Genomic DNA, 13,450 nt, shown 5'->3' with positions numbered 1-13,450 from the left:
GATATCTCATAATTTCCTTTAAAAGAACTCTATTGTGTTTTTATATTTTGTTTGTATTTTTATATTGTTTCTGGGTTCTTTTGTGTGTGTGCTATTATGAACAAAGCTGAAATGAACATCCTTATCTAAACATCTCACACTACCTGTACCAGTAAAATCCTAGCAATGGAATTGCTGGGTCAAAAGATTTGTTTGTTTTATTTTGATAGACTTTGCCGAATTATCTCTAAGGACTGTATCAGTATATCTGCTCACTAGATGAGATTTCCTTTTTCTGCACTCTCTCACCACCACTGCATACTCTCTTAAAGCATATGGCCCTTTGTGAGAAATAGAAAGCACTCTCTCTGGGTGAGGCAGCCTTGCAGGCATATGGTTTAACAGGCAGTAGAGTAGCAGGAATTCTGTCCCAACTCACTCCTGTCGTCCAGTTGTCCTTGTGCAGTGAACACTCTGCAAAACTGTATAGGACCACAGTGTTGGGCATAATTAATTTTTAAAAATCCTTGTAAATCTATATGTAAAAAGTGATATCTCATTTTGATTATAAGTGAAATCGGGCATTTGTATTTCTTTTTCTCTGAACTGCCTTTTTATAGCTTTTCCTTATTTTATGTTTCCTTTTTTCAAAGATTTGTATGTTAAGGAGATTAGCCTTATGTCTGTAATATACTGTGAATATTTTTCTGTGTTTTTCTTACCTCTTCTGTTTGTTTGATTTTTTTTAATATAAAAACTTTAAACTTTTATGGAGTCAAATCTATCCACTTCATTCTTACAAACTAGAATTATTAAAAATGTGTTTTCCTTTGCTGTTTTTCTCATATTTGACTATTTAATCTCTGATTTTTTCTGATTTAAAGTGAATGATTTAATGATATTAAATCCTTAAACTTCTGCATGGCAAAAAAATCAGCAGCATATTGAAAAAGGAAATCATAAAGTTGACAAAATATTTGCATTGCATATAGAAAACAATGATTAAATATCTCAATGTAGTAAGACCTTAAAAATCAGTGAGAAAAAGAAATCAATGAGAAATGGTAAAACTCAAATAGAAAAATGAGTCAAGAACATGAACGGGAATTTTTCAAAATATCTAATGGCCATAATGGTGAACTCGCTATGGGTCAGGAATTATTCTAAGTGCTTTACTTGAATTAACTTTTTAATCCTCACAACATCCATATAGGGTAACTACCATTAATATCCACATTTTGCAGATGAGGAAACTGAAGCACAAGAGTTAACTTGCCCACATTGCTTAATTGACGAAGAAATGCAAGTGACCATTTGGTGTAATGAATAAAATTTAAGCAATTCAGTGAAAAAAAATGGATGCCATTGATCACCTATGAATTTAGTAAAGATTAAAAGGAATGATTTCCAGGAGATGATTGTCTTGTGGTAGTTTAAACTGGTACAACCTATCAGGAGAGCACTTTGGTAATATATATTAAAAATCTTAAAATGTGCATATACTCAGACCCAGCATTTCCACTTCTAGAAGTATATTGTTAAGATAGTAATTATTTGCTCACCAGAGCAATGTTCATCAGAGCCAAAGTATTGGAAATAACCTAATAGTCAAACAACAAGAGAATTAATTGGGATATAGTCATGTAAGGATATAGTCATGTGATAAAACAGGCCATTTAAAAATGATATAGGGGCTTCCCTGGTGGCGCAGTGGTTGAGAGTCCGCCTGCCGATGCAGGGGATGCGGGTTCGTGCCTCGGTCCGGGAAGATCCCACATGCTGCGGAGTGTCTGGGCCCGTGAGCCATGGCCGCTGAGCCTGCGCGTCCGGAGCCTGTGCTCTGCAACGGGAGAGGCCACAACAGTGAGAGGCCCGCGTACAAAAAAAAAAAAAAAAAGATATAAAAATATTTTTGAAAAGCGATTTTCATAATAAACAGCATAAAAATATGAAATGGCAGTTTTCTGAAGTTATATGATTCTATTTTTTAAATATGTGCATAAAGAAAAATCTACATGAGCAGAGAAAGAGAGAGGAAATTCATTTCTGAAAAGATAGTGTGACAGTCATGGCTTTCCTCTGCTTTGGGCATGATCAAGGCCAGGGCTTCCCCCTGCAGCATCCACCTGGCCCTCCACTGGAATTAAAGCCATGAGCTGACCTGCAACCATATCAGGTTTTCTCTGGCTGTCATGGACTCTGACTCCGCTTTAAGTTCAATTGCCATTTTTCAACCAGTCCTATTCTTTTTCTTTGTGAATTCAATGGTGAAAGCAAAAGTATAGCCCCTAAGATAGCTTTTTAGGTTTATTTTTTTTTCTTAGTCTGTTTGATCATAATGCAAATGTCAGTCACTTAGAGAGAAAAGGAGCAAAAATTTGAACCTCAACTACTTCTCTTTGGTCCATTGGTCATCAATCTGGCCAGTGAGTAATATCCCAAATGTTTTTAGCTTAAATTTATTTTATCTTCAGCCATTTGAAAAAATAACAACCAATGGGCGAGTCAGACTTCATCCTTTGCTTACCTAATGCAGGAGGGAAGGAGATAAGAAACCTGGATTGTTGATCCTCTAATTAAGCCTCTTTAATTTGAATAGAGGAAAGGTTCCAACATGTTTTCCTGTTCTGGGGACTTTAGTGTGAGTCTCTATGCTTGGGAATAAAGATTCATATTTGGTGAAGACTCAACTTATGTAAAAGTGATATGGAAATAGAAATAGTCTTAGGAAAATAAACACTTCCTGGTTGCTCCACCCCCATCCCCATCTGAAGCAGGGGAACCAAAACCAAAAACAACAGTTTTTGTTTCCCAGAAGGGAATGGGCAGATAACATTACTTTAAAAAGTTGGGTCTAACCATTATCATTTATATTTGTAAACTACTCCTGTATTTTCATTTCAAGGAACTGGATGTGTTCATTCATGTAAACCTTCTGTCAAATATAACATTGCAACCCTTAACACTAGGAAAATTTTGGTGTATTCCTGTAAATCCGCTCATTTTGTGAGGGGATAGTAAGGAGAACGAGTGGCACCTTCACCTAACAAACAGTTCCTGAACTGAAGTAATTAAGTGTCAGGTACCTGGGCTAAGCTTTGGGGAAGTTTCAAAGATAAATCACGCACCGGCCTTGCCCACAAAGGTCTCAGCCCAGGATACACTTAGTGAAGATGTGTGGAAATGGGGCTGGAAGAGAAGGGACCCCAGAGAACCCTGGGGACAAATCAGGGAGGCGGAACAGTACAGAAGGGGAACAAGAATTCAGGCCCTGAGATGGAGAGGGTTGGAAGGCAAGAGTACAAGACACAGGGGGTGAGAACCACAGAAGGCTTTTTATCAAGTGAGAGATGATTAGAGCTTTGCTTTAAAGGGGTGAATCTGCCTGCTGCTTGAAGGACTGATTTTGTGGGGGAGACTGAGGGGGGAGCAAGAGGTAAGCTGCGGTAATCCAACAAGGTGAAAGAACACCTGACCTGGGGGTGCCTGGAGAACTGCGTGTAGGGTGATGCCCAAGTTTGTATCTGCAACTCTGCTCTTTCCTTGTGCTCCAGGCTCAAATAGGCAACTGCCTATTTCACAGATCTGCTTGATTCCTTAATGGGCATCCCACAGGTCGCAGGTCTAAACGGAAGACTTGATTTTGCACTCCAAACCGGTTCTTCCCTTGACTTTCTGCATTTCACCAGATGATACCTCTAACCACTCACTCATTCTAGCCAGAAATCTAGGATTCACCCTTGGGTTTTTCCCTTTCCTGTTCACATTGATCCATCAGTATGTCCTGCCCATTTTTCTTCCAAAATAAATCTGAAATCCATTCACTTTCTCTCTCTCTCTCTCTCTCTCTCTCTCTCTCTCTCTCTCTCTCTCTCTCTCTCTCTCTCTCTCTCCCTCCCTCCCTCTCTCCCTCTCTCTCTCTCCCTCTCTCTTTCCCTCTCTCTCTCCCTCTCTCTTTCCCTCTCTCTTTCCCTCTCTCTCTCCCTCTCTCTCTCCCCTGCCGCCATACACACCCTGGCCATCTATGCATGGACCACTGCAGTAGGTTCAAGCTGGTGTCCTGCTTCTGTTCTCAGCCTTCTGTAATTCATTTTCCACACAACAGCTAAAGTAATTTTTTTAAAACATAAATCATGTCACTTCCTTACACAAAACCTTCCCATGACTTTCCATTGCATTTAGAATGAAATCCAGACTTCACCTTGCTGTCCTCAAGACCATACATGATTCTGTGTGACCCCTGGTTTCCTCCCATCTCTCTGACTTCATCTCCACCACTTTGCCCCTCACCGTCACCCCCGACAGCTTCAATCACATTTCCAGTCATCACACAAGCCTGGCTCACTCTTACCCGTGACCTTGGCAGTTGCTGCTCCCTGTAATTCTAGGAAATCTGGGACACGCTCCTTCTGGCTCTTTCCAAAGCTGGTTCCTTGTGAAATGGAGCAGGACCCTGTGGTCTATGCCCACCATGTCCTCAGCTTGCCTTTTGTCTGTGGAAAAACTTTAGCCAAAGAGTCAGTTTCATCAGAGAAGTGAGAAAATGCAGAAGCAAAGGAAAACAGTCAAAGGAGACCAAATAATAATAGTTTAGTCATTAAGCATAGTCAAGGACCTTTAGCTCCTTCTCAAGGGCTATAGATAATATTCTGAGCTGTATCCTGTGAGCTGTGTTATAGATACTGAAACCCCCTGCAGGTGGAAGAAGTTAACTATGTGATGACGGGACTGTAGCCATGACATAAGCTGCCACAATTCTGAGAACTGGCCTCAAAGAAATGGAAACAGACCGACCCTGGAACTGAAGATTAGCTGTACCTAAAACAAGATGACACTGATCAGACGACTGCACGACCAATGTCAAGATGACGGTCAGAGCTGACTGTGCAGGTTCTGCATGGAGCCCCCTCCCTCCGTCTATAAAAGCTCTTGCCCCCTGGTTGTCAGAGGTGGGGACTCGGCCTTTGGACAGGCGTCCGCCCTCCCCCTGCACACAGTTGCCGGCATCCAAAATGAAGGAAACTTTCCTTTCCACCAAGCTGGCCTCTTCACTGGCTGTTGAGTGGCGAGCAGCTGGACCCCACTTTCGGTTACACTTGCTTCAGCTCCCACATCATCCTCTTCACAGGGACCTCTCCTTCCCACCCCTCAGCCACAGTTCTCTGCTCTGTCATTGCACTTATCCCTCAGATTATCTTGTTTGTTTGCTTGTTCCTTGTCCCCCTTTGCTAGGACCTGAGCTCCAAGAGCAAGGAACTTATCTGTCTTGTTCCCCAATGTGTCTTCTTATTCCTAGATGTATGCCTGACACAAAAACTGCTGAATAACTGAATAGCTGTGTTTGGCCAGGTTGTATATTAGCAGAGTGATAGGCACCCATCAGAAAGTTAAGGAGCATCCCAGAAATGTAGAGCCTTTTAAACTGATTCTTTAGTATTTACCTCCAGTCTCTAAACAGTGTGCTTACATTGCTAATTATTGGTTATTCAGCTTGACACATTATTACTGACCTCACAGTATGGAAATTGAAGATACAGCTGCTTCTTTCACACCCCTTCTCACCCCTGCCCCCAGCGAAGTCACGCATTTCCCATCCTCTGATGTTCTCATCTTCCCAACATTTTCCTATTGTGCCTTAGATTAGATCAGTATTCCTTATAACTACGTAAAAGCTGATGACAGCTAAGCCGTGCGGTAAACCGTACTTCCTTTTTCCTTCCTGCATAGCTTTTGCTTTCCCTATTCGTGTTTTGGCTTGCTGAGGTTCCTATATACTCATCCCCAAACCTTTCCCCAGTTACATAGATCTCTTCTCAAATATGTCCAGACAATTTTGTTATTCTTTCAAGTTGTTCTTTGAGAAATTTACCTGAGGTCTTTGCTCTATTCCAGTTTGGATGGCATGTCCTGTAAGCCTGCTGCCCAGCTGTTGCCCTGGGATCTCTCTTCACATCATCCCAGGAATTCCTTCCACTTCTCTCTTACGTTGAATCTTAGATAGCTGAATCCATGTCTGATTTTTTTCTGCATCTATTTCCTTATTTTGGCGGAGCACACAGATAGCTTCTTGAGAAAAGCTCATGGGACATTTTTTTTTTTTTGAGGCCTTGTATAAATACCTTTTTTTCTGGCTTCCTACTTGGTTGGGTCATAAGGTAGCAAAGCAAACTTGCTGTATATGCACAAACACGTACCGTCACTTATAATTCATCACAATTAACATTTTCCCTTTATGCAGAAGACTAGTTTTTTTAGAAGTTTAGCAAATAGCTTTTAATTAATTTCAGAACACTTTCTTGGTTGATTGTCCCACAAGAACTCAATTTTGACCTGCTTTTGTTATGGTCTAAAAACATTTTATGAAAGTTTTAAAGTTTGGGGGAATTCCCTGGTGGTCCAGTGGTTAGGACTCTGCGCTTCCACTGCAGGGGGCACGGGTTCTATCCCTGGTCTGGGAACTAAGATCCCGCATGCCGTGCGGCATGGCCAAAAAAACAAAACAAAACAAAAAACAGTCTTATAGCTGAACAGACTAATTAAAATATGTTTACTATGATAATAATCTGCTACCATTTTTTAAAAGATTCATGTTTAAGGTCTGTATAGAATAACTGTATTTTTCCTGTATTTTGTGCATCTTACTGGTATTTTAAGGGTGTGTCATCCTTGTGGGATACTGGTCTGGATGGAAATCTGGGGTGTTACAAGTGAAGGTTAGTATTCCATGGACTTGCCCAGTTGTGAGAATTACCTAGTGTGCTTGCTAAAAACACTCATTTCAGGGCTCCATATTCTAGACCAGAAAAATCAGAATCTTTTGGAGAAGCTTCTCAGAATCTGGGTTTTTAACAAGTGTTACAGAAGATTCTTGAGGTGAGAAACCTCCTCTAGAGATTAGCAGTATTTAAAAGGTGGCTTCAGATGAAAATTTCTCTTCCCCAACAATGTGTGTCTTCTCTCTCTTTTTGTTTTTTGGGGTTATCCCCAGCTGTGTATCTTCTCTTGAAAAGAGGTAGAAATTACAGAATGTCCAGTTCAAAACACTAATGTTCTGTACCCAGCACCTTGATGGATTTGGTCGTTAATATGTCCTGTTCATGAGCAAATATTCCCATTGCCAAGTACAATTTTGGCAAAATCTCATTGCCAGAAAATATTTTGCCCTTGCGTACATTTTATTAATATTATAAGCTGCAGAATAATTCATTTCCCACAGTAGTCAGATTTGAGCTAAATGTAGTTAACATTAGAAGGGGAAGAGGTTTCAGCAGGGCAATTACCCTTTAAAGCACAGAATTTCAACTCTGTTGCCTTTTCGGGAAGACCCCTGTGAACTTCATCAGAGGTAGCCGCATGCTAATTACTTAAAGAGGAACCAAAGTCAAAGAACAGGGTGTTGGATGAAAACAGGTATTTAATAATGAGTGTGAGGACCTGTAAGAAAGATTTGAGTAAAACATATTTCTAAAAAGGAGGCCGAGCCCTCCTTTGCTGTGGGCAGCAAATCCTGAGACCTCCAAAAGCAAGCAATCATTTACTTAAAAATTCTTTTCATATGTTCCTTTTTGGAAACATGTGGCTTTTTATTTTTGCCTCTGTACTTCAGGGGTCTTTCCTTTCAGTGGTGGGCCCATTTGCAGTACCTTGCCCACTGTGAAGTATATTCCAGTAAGTTTTCATTGGGATCTCTTAAAAGCTTTTCCTAAAGAGTCTCTTAGCCTCTCCAAGGAAGGCCACCATTGTTTGCCTCAGGTGTTCTGAGGAAGGCCTGCTGAGCTGGCCTTGGACCTTCCTTTTGTTTTTGTTTTTGTTTTTGGTTTTTTTGCAGTACACAGACCTCTCACTGCTGTGGCCTCTCCCGCTGTGGAGAACAGGCTCCGGACGCGCAGGCCCAGCGGCCATGGCTCATGGGCCTCGCTGCTCCGCAGCATGTGGGATCCTCCCGGACCAGGGCACGAACCCGTGTCCCCTGCATCGGCAGGTGGACTCTCAACCACTGCGCCACCAGGGAAGTCCTGGACCTTCCTTCTAGAATAAAAATGTTTCTGACAACAGCTGGGTAGCCTCATAGGACTGAGAGGGGCAACCTGACGGACAATTCAGGATTGCTGTTGCCAATTCCATCTATTTAAAGGGATTTTTGTGTTTTTCAAATTTTCCTCTACATCTGTAAAGTTAACTTGTGCTGGCCTGCCAGGCTGTCTGCGGAGGAGCCGGCCGAGGATGGAAACTTGGAATAAGGCAGAACGAGTTAACGGAGCTCACGTCGAATGTTACTGCGGGCCCAACTGAGCTGAGCTTCATTTTCCTAACGTCTTCTAAAATGGAATTGTATACATATGTGTGCGACTGGTATTCTGTCTCTTGGAAAGTACTCGGCTGCCAGTTTTTTGAAAGAAAACATGAAAAGGATAAAATCAATCTTGAGATTTTAAAAAGAATCTAGAACTGTGCACTTTTAGAAAACTGACCCCCCTGAATCATCTAACCACAGAATGTCAGAACACGTTATAGATCATTCTTCAAATGGTGATGTTTTAATTTACGAAGCCATCGTAAAGTCAGCAGAGCAGAAGCCTTTAGAGACGCTTTCTTTTCCCCTCTTTGCGGTGGAGAGAGGTAGAGGTGAGGTTGAAAGCTGTGTGACATTTTCACTGCCTTCAATGTATGAATACATAGCTCTACAGACAATAATAAATGTCTCTATTAGTTTGCTAGGGCTACTGTAACAAATTATCACAGACTGAGTGGCTTAAGCAACCAAAATTTATTTTCTCACAGTTTCAGAGTCCAAGAACTTAGGACTTAGATGTCCAAAGGACTTCCCTGGTGGTCCACTGGTAGAGAATCCGTCTTCCAATGCAGGGGACTCAGGTTCGATCTCTGGTTGGGGAACTAAGATCCCACATGCCCCGGGCAACTAAGCCCGCGTGCTGCAACTACTGAGCTCGTGCACCTCAATGAGAGAGCCTGCGTGCTGCAAACTACACAGCCCACATGCACTGGAGCCCGCGTGCCACAATTAGAAAATAGAAAACCCGCATGCCACAGCTAGAGAGAAGCCTGCGCACCTCAATGAAAGGTCCCGTGTGCCGCAAGTGAGACCCGACACAGCCAAAAAAAAAAAAAAAAAAGGAACTTAGAAGTCCAAGATCAAGGTTTGTTTTCTTCCGAGGCCTCTGGGGCTTGTAGATGCCACCTTCTTCCTTCTTCCTGTGTCCTCATACGGTCTTTCCTCTGTGAACTCACATGTCTATGTCCAAAATTATTTTCTTATAAAGACACCAGTCATATTGGATGAGGGCCCACCCGTAGGACCTCATTTTACCTTAATTACCTCGTTAAGGGCCATATCCAATACAGTCATATTCTGAGATTCTTGGAATTGGCTTCAACATGTGAATTTGGGGAGACACAATTCAGGCTGTAACACTGTCCTTAAAACAAGTTTACAAACTGGGATCCATTCACAATGGCCCATAAGCACATCAGATCCATTGTTCTTTTCTCTGGGTTCTTCAGTTCCACTCCTTAACAGAGTACGGCCTTTTCTCTGCTCACTCCAACAATGCCACATATTCAGTAGATACGACTTGAGTAAGAGGATGCACTGAAGGTGATTTTCAGCAATGGCAATCCACCCGTGTCACTAGGCAGTGCCACTCAAGAAGTGAAGCATAGAATGTAAAGCGTATATAGGGTGAAATTGGTAAATAGTCTATGGGAACGTTATATTTCCACCATAATCGTGTAAGAAATAATTACCAGTATCTTGTGATAAGAACACCAACTTGATTTGAGTCACGCTGACAGAAAAAAAAAGAGCTTATCAAGATTCTGATTCCAGTGTGGTCAGCAACTATATATGCGCTGCCTGACTGGTTTTATAATCTTCTTTGAGGTCCCCGGATGGGAGGCAGTCTATTTTGAGAAGTGTTTTGTTGTCACTCCATATATACTTTTTTTTTTCCTCGATTTGATTTTTCTTACTCTGTATGCTATCATTGTCTTAGATGTGTTTGATATCCAGCAGAGTGACGTGTCTCCTCACAAAGAGCTGCTAAAATAAGAAGGAAAATGGATAGGGATGCTAAAGAAAGGTAGTGTTTAAACACCTGTCAAAGTAAAACCAGAACAAGAATGTTCTCACCAGAAAATGTAGCAGCCTCATTGAGTCAGGTTGGTAATCCAAAGATGACTCGTGTGTGACTAAACACATTTGTATTATATCCCATCACGTTGCAAAACACCCAGAAGGCTTTCGTTGATACCTTCCTATCTCTTATTAAATTTCACAGGACACTCTTCGCTGGGATGGACAGTTGGAGTGGACTGGCTCATTTTGTCACAAGTCATGAAGACAGTTCTTCAAAAGCACACTCACCTCCTTGAGGTTCAGAATTCCTTAATTTAAATGGAATAGGTCCCTCAAGACATTTAGGCACACAAGTAAGATTTGGGTGCATCTGAATCTAGCAATCCTAGATCCTCTCTGAAAAGGATTTAAAATTCTCTAGTAACCTCAGAAATTATTTCATTTTTTAAAGGCATCTTCTGGACCAGGAGTTTCCTAGAAGTAAGTTAGACCTTGAGATGTCTGAGATAGAAAACATTGCCAGAAAAAGCTGCACATAGGACCCAGTTCTTTCGGCCCTTGATCTGGATCCAAATAGTGATGGGGTGGCAGTGGGGGCACGCAGGAACCCTTAGCCAAGCCTCCACACCCCTTAGTTGTGACTGTCACTTTCGTCTTTTAAGGCATTTTGCAGATTAGAATCTGAACACTCAATCTAAGGAAGGTTAAAAGCCACAGAACATTGGTGCCCTTCCAGGTGAGAACACTTCACTTGGACCAAGACCCTGATATTTCAGATGCAAAATTCAATATCCTAAGGCTTAGAAAATGAAGTCTTTATTATAAAGTGGAAATAACGGGTCAGGTTTTAATTAATAATTGCTTGTGGTCTTGCAATGCCAGTCCAACCTTATTTTTATTCCTGGAGACCTAATCCTAGGGGCGAAGAGAAAGGGCACAAGGTTCTGGTTAGATCTCAAAAAGGGAAGGGTGTAGAATAAACAGAGGCCTCCTTTGCAATGATTTCTTCTCCAGTTCAGTGGCTAATGAGTCCCAGTAAACAGGAGTCCTTCAGGACTTAGCTATCTGTGTTGAACTTAAAGATGGCCTTAACTGCAAAGGATCTGAGGTTAAGAGTCACAAAACGGAACTGTTTTTCCTCTCTAGATTTTGACATTAGGCACATTTGGAAACAGGAGTAAAATGTAGTTTCCTATGCTTGGCAGTTATAGCAAAAAGAAAAAAAACCCAAAAAACAAAACTAAACTAAAAGGAACAAAAACTTGTAGCCCAATTAGATGTAGACAGTTCCATAACTGGATTTTCAACATGAATCACTGAGTATTTTATTAACCAAGTAAGCAAGCAGTCTTTTGAATAAAATAGGTTTTTGTTAAAGTAATTTTTTATTTTTTGCAGGTTTAAGTGTAAAAACAAATTGTACAACTTCCCAGCGGGTGGGAAATAGAGCTGGGTCTGGTTCTAGCTACTCCCTCCCATTCTTGTAGGTGATGTTGACCTTCTTGCTTTGTGCCTTTCCTTAGTCCAGGGCATTTCTGCTAGAGAATAACGGGCCTGTCCCTTGAGCGCTCGTTGGTCTCAGCAGCTCCCAGCAATTGTCTTGAGAACAGTGGAGAACGAGGGCAGGTCTATGTAGGAGTCTGTTTGCGGGGGGGTGGGGGGTGTGTTTTGTTTTCCTGGAGCCCTCTGGAAGACCAGGAAAATAGCTTTCAAAGAAATTTCATTGCCCCCATTGCTACATTATCAGAAATAATCCAATTCTATCATTTATTCGCCTCCAAACCTTTTAAGAGCCCCTTTTCCACTTGCTCCACTTGCTTGAGTGGGAACTAGGAGAAGTGGGAGGCATTGACCTTCCTTGAATATTGATGAGGCAGGATGACCTTCACATATATTATCTCTGTTACCCGGGCAACAACCCGAATGGTAATTGTGTTATCCCATTCTACGGATGAGTTAGAGACTCTGAAAGTTTCAAGGACTTGCCCAAGGTTACCAGCTAGGATGTGGAGGAAGAGCTTATTCAAGTCTTTCTGGCCCCAAAGCCCATGTTTTTCCTCTACAGTACTCACAGGTTTGCGTTTATACTTAAATGACTAATTATTTCTTTTTTTAAAAAAATTATTTTATTTTATTTTTGGCTGTGTTGGGTCTTCGTTGCTGTGCGTGGGCTTTCTCTAGTTGCGGCGAGCAGGGGCTACTCTTCGTTGTGGTGCGCGGGCTTCTCATTGCAGTGGCTTCTCTTGTTGCGGAGCATGGGCTCTAGGCACGCGGGCTTCAGTAGTTGTGGCTCGTGGGCTCTAGAGCGCAGGCTCAGTAGTTGTGGCGCACGGGCTTAGCTGCTCCACAGCATGTGGGATCTTCCCGGGCCAGGGCTCTAACCCATGTCCCCTGAACTGGCAGGCGGATTCTTAACCACTGCGTCACCAGGGAAGCCCCTAATTATTTCTTTTTTAAAAAGCGGGTACAGAGTGTTACCAGGGTGCCAAATAAACTAAAGAATTTAACAAAACAAAACATTTTCTTCTTTGGAAGTTTTCATATAGAGCAACGTAAGTGTCAATCATTTCTCCATTTGTATTTTCCCCCCTTAAGATACCGGTATAACAGGAGATAATTTGATTCTCAATTGAAAGTAGAGATAGGAGAGGTGATGTTTTCTGTTTGGATTGGAACAAAAACTTGCTGGTTGCCAGTCTTCGAGAATGATTCCCGGTAACCGGGCATGTTACATTATGTAGTCCGATATTTGCCGTCACGACCCTGGGCTGCTATGCAAAGGGCCTTGTAATTCTCCCAGTTTCTGATGTAGTTAGTGAATCAGAAGTCTCAAGTAGCAACACAGAGCTCAGTATCCCTAATATTGTTATGAAAGAATTTGGTTTCAGGGTAAAAATATGGTTTTCTAGATGGTTTCCTAGTTTTCTGAGAGATTCAAATTCTCATGTGCAATGCCTGAAAAGAATGGAAAAAAGAAAAACAATTGGGATTTAGTTCCAGTTTAGTTAGATAGCTTACCTTTCCTAGTTTCCTTACCATGAAAGTGAGTTGCCTCTCTGACTTCCCCTATTAGGACTGAAGACAAATCTGACATGACTGATGTGCTCAGTGTTCAGAGAAGGGGCGATGTCAGCGTGGTGTGTGTGGATAGGTAGCTTCTTTAAAAAAAAAAAAATAATAATTTCACCACTCTGTGAAAAGAGAAAGTTCCTGAAAGATAATTTCACATCGGAATGATCCCAGCTGTTCTTTTCAGTGATTTGTCTTTGATGGTTGTCTTTTAAAATGAGTTAAAATTACATAGTAAGCAGCAGTTGTTTGTTCACCTGAAAAGTTTGTCAACAATGTGTGTACCATTCTTCTGACGGTTAATCT

At 41.6% G+C, this 13,450-nt stretch overlaps 1 protein-coding gene across 7 annotated transcripts in view; it reads left to right on the top strand.

Annotated features, from left to right (window-relative positions):
• The window catches only part of PHACTR2 (phosphatase and actin regulator 2), a 263,240-nt gene that overhangs the window by 134,126 nt on the left and 115,664 nt on the right, over positions 1 to 13,450 (top strand). Inside the window, exon 1 of one of the 7 annotated variants that reach the window (XM_032651920.1) lies at positions 4,785 to 4,869. The exons of the other annotated variants lie outside the window; for them this stretch is intronic. Coding sequence (XP_032507811.1) covers positions 4,845 to 4,869 — 25 coding nt within the window. The 5' untranslated portion in view covers positions 4,785 to 4,844. Of the gene's footprint in view, positions 1 to 4,784; positions 4,870 to 13,450 lie in introns of those variants that run through there. 7 annotated transcript variants of the gene reach the window in all.

This window comes from Phocoena sinus, chromosome 12, assembly GCF_008692025.1.
Source record: "Phocoena sinus isolate mPhoSin1 chromosome 12, mPhoSin1.pri, whole genome shotgun sequence".
In the NCBI taxonomy this organism is placed as follows: Eukaryota; Metazoa; Chordata; class Mammalia; order Artiodactyla; family Phocoenidae; genus Phocoena; species Phocoena sinus.
Note: the sequence above shows the minus strand (reverse complement) of the source record. Positions and strands in the feature narration are given on the sequence as shown.